The 22,562-nt window shown below is 41.7% G+C and overlaps 1 protein-coding gene across 1 annotated transcript in view; it reads right to left on the bottom strand.

The window, feature by feature from the left end:
* The window catches only part of si:dkey-215k6.1 (transmembrane protein 132D), a 450,750-nt gene that overhangs the window by 118,310 nt on the left and 309,878 nt on the right, over window positions 1-22,562 (bottom strand). The window contains exon 6 of the mRNA XM_056278865.1: window positions 5,017-5,160. Within this exon, the coding sequence (XP_056134840.1) occupies window positions 5,017-5,160 (144 nt within the window). The remainder of the gene's footprint in view (window positions 1-5,016; window positions 5,161-22,562) is intronic.

Consider the following 22,562-nt stretch of genomic DNA (forward strand, 5'->3'; position numbering starts at 1 on the left):
GATTACGGCTTATAGCTCATGAAAATAAAAAATCCAGTATCTCAAAATATTAGAATATTACATAAGACCAATCAAAAAAAGGATTTATAATACAGAAACGTCGACCTTCTGAAAAGTATGTTCATTTATGCTCTCAATACTTGGCCAGGGCTCCTTTTGCATGAATTACTGCATCAATGCGGCGTGGCATGGAGGCAATCAGCCTGTGGCACTGCTGAGGTGTTATGGAAGCCCAGGTTGCTTTGATAGCGGCCTTCAGCTCATCTGCATTGTTGGGTCTGGTGTCTCTCATCTTCCTCTTGACAATACCCCATAGGGTCCAGGTCAGGCGAGTTGGCTGGCCAATGAAGCACAGTAATACCATGGTAGTTTTGGCAGTGTGGGCAGGTGCCAAGACCTGCTGGAAAATTAAACCAGCATCTCCATAAAACTTCTCAGCAGACGGAAGCATGAAGTGCTCTAAAATCTCCTGGTAGACAGCTGTGTTGACTCTGGGTTTGATGAAACACAGTGGACCAACACTAGCAGATGACATGGCACCCCAAATCATCACTGACTGCAGAAACTTCACACTGGACTTCAAGCAACTTGGATTCTGTGCCTCTCCACTCTTCCTCCAGACTCTGGGACCTTGATTTCCAAATGAAATGCAACATTTACTTTCATCTGAAAAGAGGACTTTGGACAGCTGACCAACGGTCCAGTTCTTTTTCTCCTTAGCCCAGGTAAGATGCTTCTGACGTTGTCTCTGGTTCAGGAGTGGCTTGACACTAGGAATGCGACACTTGCAGCCCAGTTCCTGGGCACGTCTGTGCATGGTGGCTCTTGATGCACTGACTCCAGCCTCAGTCCACTCCTTGTGAAGCTCCCCCAAGTTCTTGAATTGGCCTTGCTTGACAATCCTCTCAAGGCTGCGGTCATCCCTGTTGCTTGTGCACCTTTTCCTACCACACATTTCCCTTCCAGTCAACTTTCCATGGATATGCTTTGATACAGCACTCTGCGAACAGCCAGCCCTTTCAGCAATGACCTTCTGTGGCTTATGGGGTATTGTCAAGAGGAAGATGAGAGACACCAGACCCAACAATGCAGACAAGCTGAAGGCCGCTATCAAAGCAACCTGGGCTTCCATAACACCTCAGCAGTGCCACAGGCTGAATGCCTCCATGCCACGCCACATTGATGCAGCAATTCGTGCAAAAGGAGCCCCGACCAAGTATTGAGTGCATAAATGAACATACACTGCTCAAAAAAATAAAGGGAACACATAAGCAATGCAATGTAGCTCCAAGTCAATCACACTTTTGAGATATCAACCTGTCCAGTTAGGAAGCAACACTGATTTGTGAATCAATTTCACCTGTTGGTAAATTGTCTAATTTCCACCTGGTGGAAATTAGACAATTTGCAAGACAACCCCTATAAAAGGAATGGATTTGCAGGTGGTGGCCACAGACCATTTGCCTGTCCTCATCTTTTCTGGCCGATCTTTGGTTAGTTTTTCATTTTGCTAGTGCCCTCACCACTAGAGGTGGCATGAGGCGGTATCTGCAACCTACAGAAGTTGCTCAGGTAGTGCAGCTCATCCAGGATGGCACATCAATGCGTGCTGTTGCAAGAAGATTTGATGTGTCTCCCAGCACAGTGTCCAGAGCATGGAGGAGGTACCAGGAGACAGGCCAGTACACCAGGAGACGTGGAGGGGGCCGCAGGAGGACAACAACCCCGCAGCAGGACCGCTATCTGGTCCTTTGTGCAAGGAGGAACAGGAGGAGCACTGCCGGAGCCCTACAAAACGACCTTCAACAGGCCACTAATGTGCAGGTTTCTGCTCAAACAGTGAGAAACAGAATGCATGAAGATGGTATGAGGGCCCGACGTCCACAATTGGGGCCTGTGCTCACAGCCCAACACCGTGCAGCCCGATTGACCTTTGCAAGAGAACATCTTGGTTGGCAGATTCACCATTGGCGCCCTGTGCTCTTCACAGATGAGAGCAGGTTCACACTGAACACATGTGACAGACGTGAGAGAGTCTGGAGACGCTGTGGAGAACGTTCTGCTGCCTGCAACATCCTCCAGCATGACCGTATTGGCGGTGGGTCAGTGATGGTCTGGGGAGGCATATCCTTGGAGGGCCGCACAGACCTCTACATGCTAGCCAGAGGTACCATGACTGCCATTAGGTACCGGGATGAGATCCTCAGACCCATTGTCAGACCATATGCTGGTGCAGTGGGCCCTGGGTTCCTGCTAATGCATGACAATGCTCGTCCTCATGTGGCCAGAGTGTGTCAGCAGTTCCTGTATGTCGAGGGCATTGATGCTATGGACTGGCCTGCACGTTCCCCAGACCTGAATCCAATCGAGCACCTCTGGGACATCATGTCTCGTACCATCCGCCAACGCGATGTCGCACCACAGACTGTCCAGGAGTTGACCGATGCCCTGATCCAGGTCTGGGAGGAGATCCCTCAGGAGACCATCCGTCGTCTCATCAGGAGCATGCCCAGACGTTGTAGGGAGTGCATACATGCATGTGGAGGCCACACACACTACTGAGCCTCATTTTGAATCGTCTTGAAGAATTTCCACAGAAGTTGGATCAGCCTATGTTCTCATTTTCCACTTTGATTTTGAGTATGATTCTGAATCCAGACCTTAATGGGCTAATGATTTTGATTTCCATTGATCATTCTTAGGTTATTTTGCTCTAAACACATTCCTCTGTCTAATAAATAAAGATTTTCAGCTGAAATATTTCATTCATCGAGGTCTATATTGTGTTTTTAGGTGTTCCCTTTATTTTTTTGAGCAGTGTACTTTTCAGGAGGTCGACATTTTTGTATTATAAATCTTTTTTTTTAATTGGTCTTACGTAATATTCTAATACTTTCAGAAACTGGATTTCTGATTTTCATGAGCCATAAGCTGTGATCATCAAGATTAAAGCAAAAAAAGCTTGACATATTTCACTTTATGTGTAATGAATCTAGAATATATGACAGTTTCACTTTTTGAATTAAATTACGGAAAATAATGAACTTTTCCACAATATTCTAGTTTTTTGAGATGCACCTGTATGATCGAGGAGCTACTTTTGTTTAAACTGACTCATCCAGCATTAGACTGAGTTTGGGTGCACGCTGTACTATTCTTTCAGTTTTCTTTTCATTTCTGCTGATGTATGTTTCTATATAGATACACATAAAGATCAGAATCAACTCCATTTAACACTTGGCAATCAATCTGATTATCAAAGCCATTTGCACACCTGTGGCATTTAGCCTTCTTGTACACCCTGCAAAATACTCAATCTCTAGTGGCTATCTGTTCAGACTGACCATTAACTGTAGCTTTTACTAAGGTGTCTCCTTTTGCCTTATCAACAATGCCTGCTGCAGCTTAACGAGTCTTGGTCTGGGCATGTTCAAATATTTTTTTTCCACCGAGTGCCCGTTGCTGGTTTTTAATATCTGAAGCAGACAAGGTTACTGTACACAAGACCCATTCTTTTGCTAGTTTCATCCCCGTCTTCCCTGACCCCAAAGACCTCACTGCCTAACATGTGCAGCACAAACTTGAATTTTCCATTACAAGCCAGGTGTAGTTGGTCTGCTTAAATTTGAACTGAGCTCTTAACCAAATAGTTGAGCATCCCATCTCTAACCTGTCGCAAGACGTCCCTAACTCTTCTCTGCTGAAAGAACGTTCCTCTCCCTCCGAATCTGACTTGGGGTGTACCTCCTCCTGCTGTGAAACCTGGCTAGCTGCTGCCATGTTAGCCTCCTGCTCACTAGCATTACCACTGCAACTGCCCTCATGTGTCGTCGTTGCCATCCTGACTCAGTTAGAAGCATTGTGTGACTCTTCTTTTCTTTTGAAAAAGGACAGCAAATTTAACTTTTTTTCCTTTTTTTTACATTTTTACTTTGCAGTTGTACACTTCTGATCATCTCTGCTTCAGTATTGATTGCAACAAGGTTTTTTTTTTGTCTGTGTATGCGACATAAACCTAATTACCCAGCGAGCTTTTCACTCAGTGCCCTCGGTTACACCAACAATTAGATTTCCTGACTTATTAAGAATAAATCTAAACTGATCTAAACTAAACTAACTAAACTAGTGCTGCTCTTGACCCCTGAAAAAGGGATTTATAAGGCCTAATGTGGTTTTTCCAGTAATATAACTGGAGCTGTTTGATTGCTGGGCTTTAACTGTGTTGTTAATATTGTAAGTTAGAATACTGTTTACAGCGTGTCCTTCTTAAGAAAGTGCTTGAACCGTGTCATATGGAGGGAAACGAAAAAATATGGATAAGGTATTATGGCAGCAAACGCAGGGACAGGCCACAATGTTAGGGACTGGGGCTGCCAGTAAAAAGAACTGTCCTGGTTGTCAAGTTTACCTTTCCAAATGTGTATGTACATATTGAGAAATGCAGTGGGACACCCCTTGCAAGAATGTTGTGTGCAAAGTTGACTTTTCCCATATGTTGTTACAAAATGGTGAATGAGTAGAAGTATATTTGTCGCATCATTTTAGAAGTAGCATGTTACGCTGTGTACCAAGTCAAGTCAATTTTGTTTGTATAGCCTAATATCAATACCCAATACCAAACAAAAAGCATGATAGATGTGATCAGTCCTCATTGTGTAGTGTATATAGTGACAGCTTCAAACACCATTAGATTACCATTCACTGGGTGCCTCCATAGCCAAATGGTTACAGCAAATACCACATGGGCACACGGTCACAATGTTGCTGGTTCGATTCCAGTCGGCAACCTATGTTGCATGTCATAATACCCCTCTCTCTATAGCATTCCCTGTCTCCCTCTCCACTGCCACTGTCTAATAAAAGTAAAAAATTTACTTAAAAAATGAATACCATTCATTTTGGTATTAGAAAGTTTTGGCGTACTTCAAGTGCAGACTGCAAGTGTATTCACATGCACATATCATGAGACCACAGCCTCATATATTTATATACATGTGTCGGAGTAAATGCATTTACCTTGACCACATCTACGTCTGTTGAGCTGCAGGTGATCGAGTCATCCACTTCCCTCACCCGTCCGTCACTTTCCACTGTAACCAGTTTGACTGGCACTGCCACACGGTGACCAGTAAGAATAGCTGTGTTCACCACTTCAGTGTCCTATAGAGAGAGAGAGAAACAGCGAGAGAAAATAAGAGACAAATTCATATTTTGCTTTTGGGGAGGACTTGCTGGCCCCATCATCCCATAGATGAGAATGCAAGGAAACCCATGCAGACATGGGGAGAACATGCAAACTCCACACAGAGGACGAACCTGGATGACTCCCAAGGTTGGACTACCACAGGGCTCGAAATCAGGACCTTCTTGCTTTGAGGCAACTGCGCTAACCACTGCGACACCATGCCGCCCTGTTGTCCACCTAATATTCTTAATAGGTGTAACGGTGAATCAATCAGCATTAACAGACAGACAGATAGACAGAGCCAGCACTAACAATTGTCAGTAGTATTGTCAATACTGCTTCTTTGACACACCTCCATCCAACAGATCCATTATTAATGTTATCTGCAGCTGTTTATCCTGCTATGCTTACATCACAGAGTACCAAGACCAGCCTGCCATGCGTTTAACCTTAAGATGGTTTTTAACTTGTGTGGGTGTGCATGTGTGTGTGTGTGTGTGTGTGTGTATATATATATATATATATATATATATATATATATGTGTGTGTGTGTGTGTGTGTGTGTGTATGTATGTATGTATACACATATATACATACATACATTCATACACACACACACACACACACACACACACACACACACACACACACACACATATATATATATACACACACACACACACACACACACACACATATGTATGTATGCTAAAAGGGTCTGGGGTTTAGTTTCTCTTTAAAGGAAAGAAAGATGGAAAAAACAGGGATTATTGATCCCAGAACTATAGTTATCAGCCTGATTGGATTTGATTAGATCCTCTAAAAATAAAAAGCACACACACACACACACACACACACACACACACACACACACACACACACACACACACACACACACACACACACACACACCACATAAACACAGACCTGACATGTCTTCGTGTTGGCTATATTAATTTTCAACTATGTTTGGGTGGACTGTATGTATTTGTGTGTTTATATTGACATTTGACTCAAACAGATTGAACAAAGAAGCTTCCAAACAAAAGAGAAAGAAAGAAAAAGATAGAAAGAAAGAGAGAATGAATTCCCTAATCATACATTGTCTTTCTCTTCTTTTTGATTTGGCGTGTGCTATAATACATTTCAAGGTCCAGTAAATTAAAATTTCCAACAAAAACCTTGGACAAAATAGATACAAAAACACGGCAGTCAGCAAAATAATGTTCTTCTTGCTTTGTTCCATATTTCATTAATTAAAACAAGTATTTTTTAAGTATTTTTTTAATTTTATTTCACACATGTTAAAATAGCAAATAAAATACATAGACAGGAATAAAAACACAAATGGAAATAACAGTGAATATATTTTGAAAACTCTCTGTAACAACACAAGTAATAACTAGTCCATGTTCGAAAAGGGCATAGGATGAAGTAAAGAACTTTTCTGGTCCAACCGCTTTTTTATACATTATCATCAACTCAAACCAAAACAAAACAAAGTGAAACACATCTTCATTTCTTTTCTGCAATTGTTCCATAGATTAACTCCTTTGATGGTTATACAATGAAGTTTTGCATTTGTCCTCACTAATTGTTTTTTGAATATACATATTCCTCTGAGATTGTGTTTACTTTCCCTCAACTGGAGGAACTTTTGGACACCATTTGCTGATGATTTTTTACTCTGTACATGATTTGAATTGGTTTGAAGTCAACCAAATCCTTAAATTTCAGTGCTTTCAGTTTAATAGAGTGGGTCTGTAGGCTCTCTGTAAGTGGTTTTGTTAACAATTCTTATGGCTCTTTTTTGAAGGATGAAGATCGGATCTGTGTTTGTTTTGTATGTGTTCCCCCACACTTCCACACAGTAGGTGATGTATGGAAGTATGAAGGAACAGTACAAGGTGTATAGTGCTGGTTGATGCAGGAGATCTTTGATTTCATATAATATTGCAAATGACTTTGATATTTTTGCTTTAATATACTTTACATGTGGCTTCCAACATAATTTATTGTCTATTATGACTCCAAGAAATTTGATTTCCGACACTTTTTCAATTTCTAGTTATCATGAGCTTCTTGTTTGACTTTGTTGACTGATTCCCAAATATTATAAATTTTGTTTTGCTTAGATTTAGTGTTAGTTTATTTGAATCAAACCAACTCTTTAGTTTCTTCAATTCATTTCCTACTGTATCCAAAAGTTATTCCAAGTTGTCCCCACTGCAAAGTAGGTTTGTGTTATCTGCAAATAAAATTATTTTTAGTGTTTTGAAAACCTCACATATGTTATTAATGTACAAAATAAACAACAATGGCCCCAACACTGAGCCTTGAGGAACCCCACACTTAACCTTCATTAATTGTGATTTAAAATTATTAATTTACACATATAGGTTCCTATTATTTAGGTAACTGGATAGCCAAAAAAGAGCTACTCCTCTGATAGTTTTATTAATAAGTCGTGTTCAACCGTATCAAATGCTTTTTTAGATCTAAGAATACTCCTACAGCATATTTTTTATTTTCTATAGCAGTTGTTATCTCTTCCACAAAATCAATGAGTGCAAATGATGTAGTCCTATTAGTTCTAAATCCATATTGTTCACACAGTACATTATGTTTTGTGATAAAGTCATCCAACCTTGAATAAAATATTTTTCCAGTATTTCAGAGAATTGTGAAAGCAAAGAAACAGGTCTGTAATTTGAGAGTGTGTGTCTATCACCAGCTTTGTATATGGGTATGACTTTAGCCATTTTTATTTTACATGGAAAAACACCAGTTTTCAGAGATTGATTGTATATATATATATATATATATATATATATATATATATATATATATATATAACTACACCACTGCGCACGTGTCGGCGTTGTGTTTTTACTGCTGTCATAGATTGACATTTTTATGCAATTTTTAGCCTCAACATTACGTTACTTTCAACTTTTATCCACCTTTTTATGATTTTCCACTACTGCTTTTTGGATTTATCGGATTATCAATTGTTGCATGGACTTGATCACACTGGAGACTCCATCTCCATAGTGCTTTCGCTGTGTGTGGCAAAAACTGTATGGACTCAGCCCTCTGCCGTGGCCGTAATCAAAGGATTTATTTTGTGGGGACAGGTAACGCTATTACCTGTCTGCCGCTCATGGCAAAGTCCGCTGCTTTTCCCGCAGTAATGTCTCCTTTTAAAAAGACTGTTTTGAACTCCTCTGCCCCGGTCACAGAACTGGAAAGGCGGTCTGTTGTCGGCTGCCATGGATGTGAACACAAGACTGCAAAAATATGGGAGCTACAGTCGGCTCCTTGTTATGGTTGTCAACACAAAGCCAAAAGGATCGCCGAGCTACATCACAAGCTAACCTGACTCAAAGTACTTCTTGGAAAAAAAGCAAAAACTGACAAGGGTATGAAACCACGCTCTCCTGGTTCCCTACTTGCTGTTCCACCCACCATCAGGATGAGGGGGCCACAGTGGTGTTCACGAGCAAGCGAAGGGGAGCTAACGTTAACAGCAGGCTTGCTGCCCCCCCGTTCACCCTCCCTACCTTCAACCACTTCCAGGCCCTTGCCTCTGAGGACTGCAACCTGTCCACGTCGGCTGCCCTCTCTCCCCAGCCACCACCTGAGGATAAGGGCCAGAATTGTCACAGGGAGAACCTCAAACAAGGTGGTTTCTCAGCTTTCTGAAGCCCTGCTGGTTGCTATCGTGCCTGCTGCTGTCCCCGCTGCCCCTGTCCCCCTCACCACCACCACCCCTGCCACGTCTGCTGCTGTCCCTGCCCATCCCCCCATCACCCCACCCCCTGCCACATCTGCTACTGTCCCCGCTCCACCTGTCTCCCTCATCACCCCCCCACCTACTGACCCCTTAACCACCTCCCTGGTCGTCGGCAGCTTTATGGTGTTGGACGTCTCCCCGCCCCAGTCTGCTGGCCCTTCTAAAACTCTCTGTTTTCTGGGTGCCTGGGTTGTGGATTTACATTGGAGGCTCCCTACCCTCCTGGTCAAGAACCCCAACCTTCACACTCTCATTCTCCACATCAGCACTAATGACGTCATGTACTGTGAGTCTGAGGTTTTAAAGAATAATTTCCTTAATTTGTTTTCTTCCTTTTCAGACTTGGGTCTTAAGATTGTTGTTTCTGGCCCCCTCCCTACCCATCAGATAGGACGTGAGAGGTGGTCTAGAGTCTAGACTTTATGCCCTCCACCACTGGTTACAAAACTATTGCACAGCTACTGTTCTTGAATTTGTAAATAACTTTGACCTGTTCTGGGCGAGACCCCTCCTGCTGAAAAAGGATGGCCTCCACCCAAACGAAACTGGTGCTCAGCTGCCATCACACAACATCGGACAGTGCCTAGCTAAATGACATAAGGATTATGATGTATGTAATATTCAGAATGTCATCTCAAATATGGAGACCAGGGCAAAGAGTGTTTTAAGCAAAGAGTCTTATTTGGTCCCTCTGAAATGTCTTGGCCCAGTAGAAAGGCCCAGCCATGATAAAAAGCTAAACCTGGCTCTGTTAAATATCAGGGCACTTACAAATAAGACCTTCTCTATAAATGATCGTATCTGTGAGGAGAAGCTAGATTTTCTTCTTCTAACAGAAACTTGGCTTGGTTCAGACGGAGCTGCCCTTCTAGCTGAAGCCTCTCCTCCAAACTACAGTTTCATCCACTCTATACGTGAGGGTAAGAGAGGTGGAGGACTGGCAGACATTTTCTCAGATGTTTTTAAATGTAAGCGCTTGCATCTAGGAAGTTTCTCATCCTTCGAATATCAGGCAATTTTATTGGAAAGTCAATCTTCTGTGTTACTGGTTACTGTTTATCGCCCCCCCCCAAAAAAAAAGCATACAGCCTTATTTTTACCTGAAATATCAGAACTACTGTCTATTTGTTTTATTAATTATGACAAAATTCTAATTTCTGGGGACTTTAATTTGCATGTGGATAATGCCTCGGACGGCAAAGCTACGGAGTTTGTACAGCTTCTGCTTTCCTTTGATTTTATTCAACATGTTGTTGGGCCAACCCACAACCTTGGCCACACCCTAGATTTAGTGATCTCTAGAGGCCTGAATGTTGCTGCTGACAAGATTGTTGATACTGATTTATCAGATCACTACTGTTTGTTTTTTCATGACTGTCTCTGACTTAGCAAAAAACAACACAAAGTGTACCATAAAAAAAATGGTTCTTAGTCCTTCTGCAGTCATTAACTTCCCTCATCACCTGCGCAGTCTTCCTCTGTCAGTTGATATTTCCTCAGTGCGTGATAAAGTTAACCACTTCAACCTTAAACTAGTCAGCTCTTGACATAGTGGCTCCTATGAAAAAAAATCACAGACTACAGTAATACCCTGGAAGACTGAGCAAATACGTTTGCTCAAGAGGGATTGTCATAGAGTAGAGCAAATGTGGGGAAAAAAGTAAACTTACAACCCATGGCAAGATTTCTAGAAAATCTATATTTATTTAAAACCAAGCTCTACACTGTACAAGGCAGGCTTATTTCTCTAGCATTACAAATGAAAACAGGAAGAACTCCAGTCTCATTTTCCACAATCGATAGCCTTATAAATCCTCCCCAGTCTCATGAGCAGTTATGTCTTGCATCTAAATCAAAAAGTGATGAGTTTGCATCATTCTTTGATAATAAAATCATTAATATCCGAGCAGGTATCATGAATAAGGATGTTAATCCAAATAGTCAAACTGCTAGTAATGACTCTTGGGGAAATCTAATTTCCTTTTGCAAAATTAGTGAAGAGGAACTTCGTAAAACCATCTTGCAGATGAAGTCATCCACCTGATCTCTGGATGCAACTCCCACTGCCTTTTTTAAAACGGTCTTAGATAGTTTGATTGGGGATGTTTTGGCTATTGTAAACTGTTCTTTAGAATCTGGTATCTCTCCTGATTCACTGAAAACAGCTATAGTAAAACCCTTACTCAAGAAGAATAATCTTGATCCGTCAATGCTGAGCAATTATAGGCCAATTTCTAATCTGCCTTTTCTGGGCAAGATTTTGGAAAAGGCAGTGTATAAACAACTGGATGGGTTTTTGCATGAAAACAAGATTCATGATAAATTTCAGTCCAGTTTTAGAAAAGGACAGTGTTGAAACAGCGCTTGTAAAAGTAGTCAACAATCTCAGAGTGAGCGCTGACAATAAAAATGTTTCCATTCTTTTACTCCTTGATCTGACAGCTGCCTTCGATACAGTCGATCATGATATACTTCTAGACTGCCTTGAGAATTGGATTGGCCTTTCAGGCACTGTCCTATCATGGTTCTACACATAACTTACTGGCAGAAGCTATTTTGCTAGCCTTTCTGACGATGTCTCAGACAAACACATAATTTTCTCAGGTATTCTGCAGGGTTCCATTCTTGGTCCTTTATTGTTCTGCCTGTACATGCTGCCGCTTGGGAAAATTATCTGTGATCATGGAGTGAATTTCCATTTTTATGCTGATGATACTCAGTTATATTTATCTGTAGCACCAGATGACCCCAATGCTCTCAATCCCTTGATGAATTGTCTGTCTAGTATTAAACAATGGATGAGTGAAAACTTTCTCAAATTGAACGAAGACAAGACAGAACTTCTCATTATAGGTACTGATGCACAGAGAGAAATTATATCAAGTAGAATGGGAAGTCTGGCTGTACAAAATAAGACTGTAGTAAGAAACCTGGGTGTCATCATTGACTCTGAGTTGGATTTTAAATCACATATCAACAATGTTACAAAGGTTGCCTTTTTTCACCTAAAGAAGATTGCTAGAATTAGACCCTACCTCTCCCTGGAAGACGCCGAAAAGGTGACGCATGCTTTTATCTCTTCGCGTCTAGACTATTGCAATGCACTTCTTACTGGTTAACCCAAAAAAAAAGTATCTATAGACTGCAACTAGTACAGAATGCGGCAGCAAGGGTCGTAACAAAAACCAGGATGAGAGATCACATTACCCCAGTTTTAGCATCTTTACACTGGCTTCCTGTAGCATTGAGGATTGATTTTAAAATTATTTTAATTGTGTTTAAGGCTCTACATGGTTTAGCACCCTCACACCTATCTGACTGCTTAACTGATTATGTTCCAAGCCGCTCTCTTATATCCTCTGGTGCTGGCCTGCTCAATGTCCCTAGAATGAACTACAAAAAGTATGGCAAAGCAGCATTTTGTTTTTATACACAGACGGCTTGGAATAGACTCCCCAAACAAATAAGAGAAGCAACGTCCATAGATAGTTTTAAGAATCAGCTCAAGACCCATTTTTATGCTCTTGCTTTTAATTAATTCCACTTTATATTTATTTTTATTCTTATTTTTTATCTTGTACTGTGGTTTTATTTCTTTCATTGTTTTATGTTTTTACCTAGGTCTGCGTTTTATTATTTTTAACTTATTTTATCTGTATTGTTGACGAGCTTTATTGGTTCCCGTTTTTAATGTAAAGCACTTTGAGCTGCATTTTATGTATGAAAGGTACTATACAAATAAGGTTTATTATATATACGTATATATATATATATATATATATATATATATATATATATATACTATATGTGTGTGTGTGTGTGTGTGTGTGTGTGTATGTGTGTGTGTGCAAGAGGTTTCACCACACTCAATAATATCTTTAACTAGTGACACTTCAATACCATTTCATTCTGTTGACTTCTTACTCTTAAATCTTTTGACAATGTCAATAATTTCTTTTTCATCTGTTCCCTTTAAAAACAAAGATTATTTTAGCTGTACATCTTTACTTGCTACATCATTTCTTCAGCCAGTGCTTGCAATTACCCCAGCCAAACCAGGACAAACATCAACAAAAGAAATCATTGAATTCATTAACAATTAAGGCCATATCATTGATAGCTTTATTATTTTTGGTTAGGAAGTAATTTGAGTATCCAGTTTTCCCCTTTTTATTTTTAATAATATCATCCAATACCGACCATGTATTTCTTATGTCGTTTTTATTGTCCTCTAGTAATCTGCTGTAGTAATCCCTTTTGCTGCTTCTCATAACTTTTGTCAGTTTGTTTTTATATGTCTTATGTGTGTTCCGATTCTTTTGTTCTCTTCTTTACAAAATCTTTATACCATACATTTTTCTTCTTACATGAGTTTAATAATCCCTTTGTTAACCATGGCTTTTCAGCAGTGTTCTGTTTTACTATTTTCTTAACTAGAGGTTTTTTTTTTCATAAAGAGTCGTTTTTGACAAAAATGGGTCATAGGCTTCATCTACATCTTCCACATATACATTATTACAGTCTTGTGCTATCAGACCGTTTTTAAAAGAATTGTCCCTTCTGTTTTTTGTCTAATTATTTTGTATGTTGTAATGCCCTTATTGCCCTTGTACAGCCCTGAATGACTGCAAACACTGGCAGATGGTCACTTGTGTCATTTATTATTAGCCCACTTACTACTTTCCTATCAATCACATTAGTGAATATATTATCAATTAGTGTAACACTGTGAGTTGTTATTCTGGTCGAGCGTGTGATTGAGGGATACAGGCTCATACTGTACATTGAATTAATTAATTCTGGAGTGGTACTGCGTTCAAATGGGTTTAACAAATCAATATTGAAGTCCCCACAAACAAAAAACATTTTCTTATTATTTATGTTCTCATACAACTCCAATAACTTTTCCCTAAATGTATCAATACATGATCCTGGAGTTCTGTATACACAGCTTATTAGTATAATTTTTGACTCCTCTAGTTCTATTTCTACAGTAATACATTCCATGATATTGTCTACTACTTGTTACATACTATTGATAGATTTACTATTATCGTTTTTTGTCAATGTATAAAGCATCTCCTCCAACTTTTTTTTTTTATTCCTATTCATAGAATACATCTAATATCCCTCAATGTCGATCATGGCAGTTTGTTCCTCACTAAGCCAAGTCTCACAGATTGCTACTGCAGTGAACAGGTCTTTCAGTTGTCTTAAACAGTGTTTGATCCTTGAAAGGTTTGAATTCAGGCTCCTACTATTGAAATGTATAATTGATATTACTCCATTAATTTTTAAAATTCTGTTAAACTGTTCATCAGTATAGTATTCACAATGGCTGTGTGTGCTGATGTAGAAATTGTTCTCTGGATCAATATCATTCTCCATATCATGTCCTTTATGTTCAGTGAATTCAAAAGGTTTTCAGTCCAACAGTTTCATGTTCTGAGATCAGTACTTGTTGATTGATATCTCCAGTTGGAGATGAATGTCATGTGTCAATGAGGCTTGTGATGGGTGTCAGCATTATTACCTTTGCTGTTCTCTAAGGGTTGTCATCTCTGATACTTGTCCAGCTCTGCAATGTCCTTGATGGCCAGCACTTAGGCTTCCTCTGGAGAGTCATTCAGTTTTATGAACACTTTACAGTTCGTTGTCCATGTTGACTGAATCCTGTTTTGTTTCTTCAAGATGCGTGCTTGTCTGGCGATGTCCGCGTTTTTCATCGTCAAGTGCTCGTTGAGATACACATTGGTGTCTTTCAGCTTTCTTCCCCGCTTGAGCAGTGCTGTTTTTTTTCTGCTCACAAAGCGAATTATTATGGCTGGTTTCACGTTTTTATATTATTATTTTTTGGGGGGGTGGGGGATGACACGCCTCGATATCTCTGCTGTCCACTTTTATCCCCTTACTGTCGGAAGAAGGTGATCACTTGCTGCTCGAGGGAGACCAGGTCAGGCTCGGTGGGCTCTGGATCCTTCGCTGCAGCCCTGGAGTAGGACTGGGGCCGGGTTTCCAAGTTGCTGATAAGTCAGGTCATTCATCCTGTAGTATTGTTCCAGGTCTGCCACAAGGCCCTCCAGTATGGTTATTTTTTATTGTATCCTTGTCGTCATTTTGTCTTCTCAGTTCCTCTATTTCACCTATTAAGTCCATTATCAGTTTCGGCTGTTTAGAGTTTTTTGCAATCTCTTCCGACATAAAGTTTAGAGATTTATTTATGTTTTCAGCTTCCTCATCTATAATTGTACTTGCCTTCTTTGGTCCCATCAAATCGCACAAGATGGGGCCAACGAAGTGTGGACATCGGTAGTTAATTTACCCAATACCCAATTTCTCCTCGGGGATGAATAAAGTATTCTGATTCTGGTAGTTAACTTTAACACTACCAATCATTAAAGTCTCTCACCGCACCAATGCTAGCCAGGAAACGGACCAAGCTAACCTCGATAGCTAAACTAGCTAGGCTAAGCTAGCTTGCCGATTTGCCGTCTCGCTATTTCAAGTCTGTGTTCGTAACTCGTTTTCTCAATCCAGGCGTAGGTCAAAACCAAAATATAACAATCAGGTAGTCCAAGATCCGAAATCCAAAAACAGTTATTTAAGGCAAAGACAGTCAAAAGCCGGGAGACACGACGTAGATACGCAGTAACACAGCAACCGGAAGTCCCGGAAGACCGGAAGAAAATTGTGAAGAAAATAAGTGTTTATAAGATATTTAAATAATATATTGATGGAATAAATAAATGATTTACCCCAGAAACTTGAATCAGTTAATCTGGACAGGATGTTCAGTCCAAACTAAACTTTAAGCTACACTTTGTGTCCAGATTAATTGATTCACCTTTCTGGGATTTTCTCACCTGGGTTATGAGCATGCATCAAATAATGTGATTTATCTTTCCACAAAATAGTTTTATTTAAGTTTCCATCATAAAAATATGCTCTATATCGATTTTGGGAGAAAATGGACAATTATCACCATGTAAACAAAGCAGTGGCTTTACCTTACAAAAACACTGATTAATCATACACAGGTATTATGACTTAGAAATGACTGCCATGTAATTTATTGTTTATAAGCTTTTGAATGGAACTTTATCTGAACATATGTAAACAGGAGCAATATTAAGAAAACATGCAAGCTAAACTGAATGTAAACGTAACATTGTGTGTGTCTCTAACTGTGCACAGCTAAGTGCATGCATGTTTAGCTGTGTCTGTGTGTGTCTGTGTGTGTGCATGATTTGCTTTGGAAAACTAATGTGATGTTTTAGAGGCAGAAAATTGTTAATTTAATAAGAAGATAAGGGTCAATGTACAAGGCTATGTCTGTACACACACACGCGCACGCGCGCGCAAACACACACACACACAAATAAACATGGAAAGATACACATGCAAGATAATGATGATGTAAATTAACACAAACTAGGCAACCACATGACACACTCATACACAGTATGTGTACATACATTGTGAATGCTCAAAAACACACAATAAGGACACATTACAGACCCACAACAGATAAAAGACACACACACACACACACACACACACACACAGAGTTAAAGAGGTTGTGAAAGGTGACAAGTTGCCCAATGCCCTATCCTTCTCTGCCACACATTACAGTGTGACCTTTATTTAATGAGATCGCTCTGTCTCTCCCCTCTCTGTCTCTCACTCGCTCTTCCCCCTCACTCTCCCCCATCTCTCACGCTCTCTCTCTTTCTCTATCTCGCCCCCCTCTCACCCTCTCACTCTGTCTTTATCGCTTCCCCCTCTCTCTCTCTTGCTCTTTCTCTCTCTCTTCCCCCCTCTCCCCCTCTCTTGCTGTCTCACCCCCTCTCTCTCCTTCTCTCTATCTTCCCCCCTCTCCCCCACTCTTGCTCTCTCTCCCCCACTCTTGCTCTCTCTCTCTCTCTCTCTCTCTCTCTCTCTCTCTCTCTCTCTCTCTCTCTCGTCCCCCCTCTCTCTCTTTGTCTCACTCTCTGATGCCCAGACACAGACTTCCTCTCTCTCTTTGCACTGATCTCGTTCTCCCTCTTTCTAGTTTGGCTGTTTTAAATTTCATTTCGTTCTCCCCCTCACCCATTAACTCAAACTATCTCCCTTACCCACCCCTCACCCCTTCACATAATGCTCCATGCTGGATAGCGGTAGGCAGTTTCTTCACATCATTCTGCCGGGCGGTGAGTGAAGTGTGATGAAGATTGATTCTATCCATCTTTATTAACAAGCCATATTAAATGAACTTTCCTCTTTATTGGCTGCATATTTTTAAGGGGTTAATAGGAGAAAGGCATCAATTTGTCTGCCTGTCAACTGTCTGTCCTGGATTAAATATGTAAAATAAATACAGAGAGAGAGAGAGAGAGAGAGAGAGAGAGAGAGAGAGAGAGAGAGAGAGAGAGAGAGAGAGAGAGAGAGAGAGAGAGATTAAAAGGGAGACAGAAAAAGCTAAGGAAAAGAAAGATGGCGAAATGAACAGAGAATAGTCTAGAAAGAGTACAAATGAGATTTTGCGGGTTCTCACAGTAAAAAAAAAACAGGTGTGTGTGTGTGTGTGTGTGTGTGTGTGTGTGTGGACTAATGTGGATTACACAAACATGGAAAAGATCAGAAATGAGAGGGAAAGCAAGGGAAAAAGACAGCGTGTTTGAAAGAGTGCGAGAGAGAGAGCAAGCAGCCCAGTCAGCATCAGAACAACGTTTTCTGACCCCTCGCCCCTCACACGGTCTGTCCTTGTTTTCTAAATAGCCAATCTAGCCAGTCCTGAAATTAAATTCATTAGTGTGTGTGTACAGATTTTTCTTTGCAGTGTAGGATGGACCACAGATAAGAAGACGAAAATAATTTTTTCTCCTAAGCCCTGAAACCATGACTGTAGTAGGCTGACCAATCTAACTAGCCTGTTACCCTGAATAAACAGATGCTATATCATCTCCTGTGCCAGGATTGAGGTGCACCTGATATGTGTTTGTAGCTATGGCCCCATGTACAATCTTCCACTGGAGGTCACTTGCCCATTTGTTAACAGAAGGTTTATACAGGGACTGCCAACAACCCCTCAGGGACAATCCCACACCAAAAAACTATTTTCACCTCAACACCTTCACCCCTTCCATGAAGCGCAAGTTTGAAACTCCTTTTTTCCCTTGGAATCTCAAAGTTTCCCAACTCTAGGGTCTTTAGCTTCTGCAGAATGTCATCCTTATCTTGCCACTGTACCACAGCAGAAGAGACAGCCAGGGTAAAAAAAGACAGACTCATATTCATCATCCCATTGGTCAGATAGAGTATGGTCTTCAGCAAACACTCTGAGGGCTTCTGGCAGGGAAGCACAGACCTCCTCCACTAGCCTGAGCAGCAGTCTGATGTTGAGCAGTTCAGCTAGATGGGTGATGGAGTTCTTCATGGGATGACCCAGCTTAACACCCCCAGCCTCTCTTAGTCTGGATCTCAGGCTAAAAGAGGACAAAACCTGAGAGGTGATGAAACTGTTTCCAAATAAGGGCTCCTCAAAGAGCCACACTCCTGGTGTCATCCCAGCTTCCTGATGGAATGTTAAACTTGCCACGCCTGTAAGTCAGACTGGTAAAAAGGTATCAGACCAGTTTGTCATATCTGAAGTGTCCAGCCCTCCTTTGCAGCAAACAGGCTGTATCTATTCAATCAGGCCTGTTGGTGGAGGTAAGACTATCAATCTGTGCCAAAGGGTAGAGACAACCAAGTTATTGATGATCGGGACCCTTCCCTTGTAGGAAAGATGAGGTAGCAGCCATTTCCATTTATACAGTCAGACACACACTCTCTCCATTACACCCTCCCATTTTTTCCTCAGAACCTCTTCTGTTCCCAGAAAAACACAACATTTTCATGCCCTGCATTTTCCCATCTGATGTTTCCTGGTAATTTTGGTATTTTCTTGTCTTTCCAACTGCCCAACCTGGAAAGTTTATTTTTTACCCAGTTTAATTTTGCTGAAGACACCCTTTCATACATATCTAAACTACTACCCACGAACCACCACATCTCTCTGGTCTCTGCCAAACACAGTAATGTCATCGGCATAAGCTGACACCACCAGCAAGGGGTGCTGAGGCAACCCTGGTAGCATAAGTCCTGATAGCCTGGATCTTAATGTATTCAGAAGAGGAGAAGCTCTTAAAGTGTATAAAAGAAAACAATGGTCAAACCTATCAAACACTTTCTACTGATCTAATGATACAATTCGAACATCAAAATTATACAGTTTGCAAATGTCAAACAAGTCTCTCATGAGAAATAAGTCTCTCCTGAAAAATAAGTCTCTCAAGAGAAAAATATTGTCCATAATGCATCGGTCCAGTACACAGTATGACTGGTCTCTGGGGATTATTAATTCCAGAATGTTTTTAAGTCATTTAGTAAGCACTTCTGAAAGAAGTCTGTAGTCTTTGCATAAAAAAAGCCACTGGTCTCCAGTTCTTAAGTAAAGCCAAATCTCTTTTTTGAGTAGAAGTGAAAGTATTGCATGCTGACAGGATGCCGGTAACAGGCCTGTCTGAGACCACTCCTGCAGCACCCCTCAAACGCTCCGGCTCTCAAACACTATCAGAGTGCTTATGAAAGTCTGCAGCCAGTCTGTCCAGTCCGGGAGCTCGACCGGAAGCCATCTGACATGCAGCAGCAGTGAGCTCCTCCAAGGAGATGTTGGCATTCAGTGAAACCTACTGGGTGAATGTGACTGTTCAATAATCTGTTGCTAAACCTATGTGACATGCAAACCCTATTCAGCCTGGCTACACCCACATTCCCATCTAGCACCTTAACCCATGTATACTGCCTAACCTAGGGATGTTCGACCCTCCATACATCTACTACACCTGACTCTGAAATCACCTGTGATAAAGTGGCGGATCACTGTAAGCGAGGTTCCTCTCCTATTCTGTCTAATGTAGAAATTGTAGTGCAATTCCAATCTCCCCCCATCACTACAAATTTGTTCTGATCACATTGTTTTAAGAAAACCTTTATTTTTTTTAAAGATGTCCAGCCTGTCTGACCCCTGATTCAGAGCATATATGTTAAAGAAACAGAACGATATGTCCTGTATTTTTGCTCTGACCACTACAGCCCTGCCTGTCACTATCTCTGTGGGGGAGATGATATTGTAAACTACTAATAAGACACGTTAGCCCCTAGCTAGCGGGTCTGACCCTTTAGCCGAGCAGTTAGTGATGTCGCCTTGTGGTGCAGTACACCCCGTATCGAATCCCACCAATGTAACCGGTTATTTTCTTGCCTGGTGCGGGATTCGATACGGAGTGTACTGCACCACAAGGCGACATCACTAACAGCTCGGCTAAAGGGTCAGACCCGTTAGCTAGGCGCTAATGTGTCTTATTAGTAGTTAACAGTCGTCACCCTCCCCGGAAGCGCGCCCTCGCGCTTTGTTATTCCCGCGCTCCGAAGAGACTTCTGAGGATCTGCACACTTCCGGATCCCACCGCTGCCACCAATGTAACCGGTTATTTTCTTGCCCGGTGCGGGATTCGATACGGGGTGTACTGCACCACAAGGCGACATCACTAACCGCTCGGCTAAAGGGTCAGACCCGTTAGCTAGGGGCTAACGTGTCTTATTAGTAGTTTACAATATAAAACTCAAGCTTTGGAGAAAAGAGAATGGTTACACCAACAGAGAAAATAGTTCCATGAGACAGACTATACTGGCTCTTCCACCAAAAACCCAAGTCTATCTCATTCTCTTTGTCATTGAATGTTTCCTGCAACAACAAAAAAAGTCTAATCTTTTCTGTGTGATCATTTCTGAAATTACTGCTCTCTTCTGTCAATCCCTTCCACCATTAATATTCAAAGAGCTGACCCTCACCTTGTGCATAAAAGACTGAAAGAGAGAAGATATAAACCGTTGAAGGAAACAGTAAGTAAAATTGCAACACACTCACCATTAGCTTACTTATGAAGTATTTAACCTTTTTGAACCCTTTCCTTTATTAGCATCTGGAAAAAATACAGATACTTTCACAGATTTTCCAAATGTTTCATCTAGGAAATCATTTTCTCTAGCCTATACAGATCACCACTGTGTGACTTGGAGTCTGTAACAGAGACAGTCAGAGTCAGTGTCACACTCTATTTCCTCCTCCTTATCCTCACCAGAAACACTCTATAACACATGACTCTCCCCCTCTCACTTTTGCACCACTAGCCTGACATTGGTCAGGTCCAGCTGCTGGGCCTTTTCCGCTGCTTTCTCCTGCTGCCAGTGTTTCCTCTGCTCCTTTCCTTTCTTCTGTTGTGACACTCAGGGCAGCCAAGCTGTCATCAATTACATATTCTCTGCCTGAATCAGCTCGCTGTTCCCCTGGCTAACTGTCTGCCTGCCTGCTGTATTCCTCTCCTGCCTCAGGCTCAGTTGGTGGGGCGCTACCCCCCGCAGAGCAGTGGCATCTGCTGGCTCATCATCTGGCGCAGCATCGGTGTTAGTGCGCTCCTCTGCTGGCTCGGCCCCTGGCTCAAGGTGCCCCTCGGCCAGCCTGTTTGGACAAGCGATCTGCTTGCACCCCACATCCCCACACTCAAAGCATTGCATGTTGCCTATGCTGGCATACACCATGTAATGTCCCTCCCCATGTTTCACTCTGATGGGAACCTCCAGCATCTGTGACAAACAATCAGAGACATGCACCACATGTTTCAGATTATGACTCTTACATCCTAACCCCACAGTCCTAAAACTGCGTGCCAGCTACCCAAAACACCTGCATCTCCCACTCCAACACCTCCTTGGGAATGAACGGGGTAACACCAGCGACAGTGATCGGATGGAGGGCATGGCGAGCGGGAAACCTGCAGATAGACACCGTTCAGAGAGATGCCACTCACTATTAACTCAGGATAGGACAGGTTGGCACGGAGAGCCAGGAGAACCGCCTCTACTGGAACAGATGGTTTGGGCTGAACCCGGGACTCCATGTCGCATAGAGAGGGAAGGCGTCTCTGAGGACACCATCTCTCTCAAAGTAGCCCACAAACATTGAACAAACTCAGTCTGAAACATCAGCCGTAAAGACAAAAAAAACCTACAATGAAAATTGATAAACAAATCAAATTTACTAACAGCAGGTTGCTCTGACCAAACACTCTCACTCACACCACCGACTCCCAGACGAAACACTCTCACTCACACACCGACTCCCAGCATGCACAGAGAGAGAGAGAGAGAGAGAGAGAGAGAGAGAGAGAGAGAGAGAGAGAGAGAGAGAGAGAGAGAGAGAGAGAGAGAGAGAGAGAGAGAGAGAGAAAGAGAGAAAGAGAGAGAGAGAGAGAGAGAGAGAGAGAGAGAGAGAGAGAGAGAGAGAGAGGACGGAGAGTTGAAGTAAATACTCAGTGAGAATAGGGCAAGAGAATAACAGGAGTATATAGACGGCTACAGCTGCAAAGGAAAGAGAGTCTCTCTCTTTCTGTCTTCCTCTCCTTTGCTCTCTGCTCGAACCCAAGTCTTATCTGGGTATGGAAGAGCATGTGTAATTAATTGCATGTGTGTATGAGTGGGTGGATTGTGTGTGAACGT

Source organism: Lampris incognitus, chromosome 1, assembly GCF_029633865.1.
Source record: "Lampris incognitus isolate fLamInc1 chromosome 1, fLamInc1.hap2, whole genome shotgun sequence".
NCBI lineage: Eukaryota > Metazoa > Chordata > Actinopteri > Lampriformes > Lampridae > Lampris > Lampris incognitus.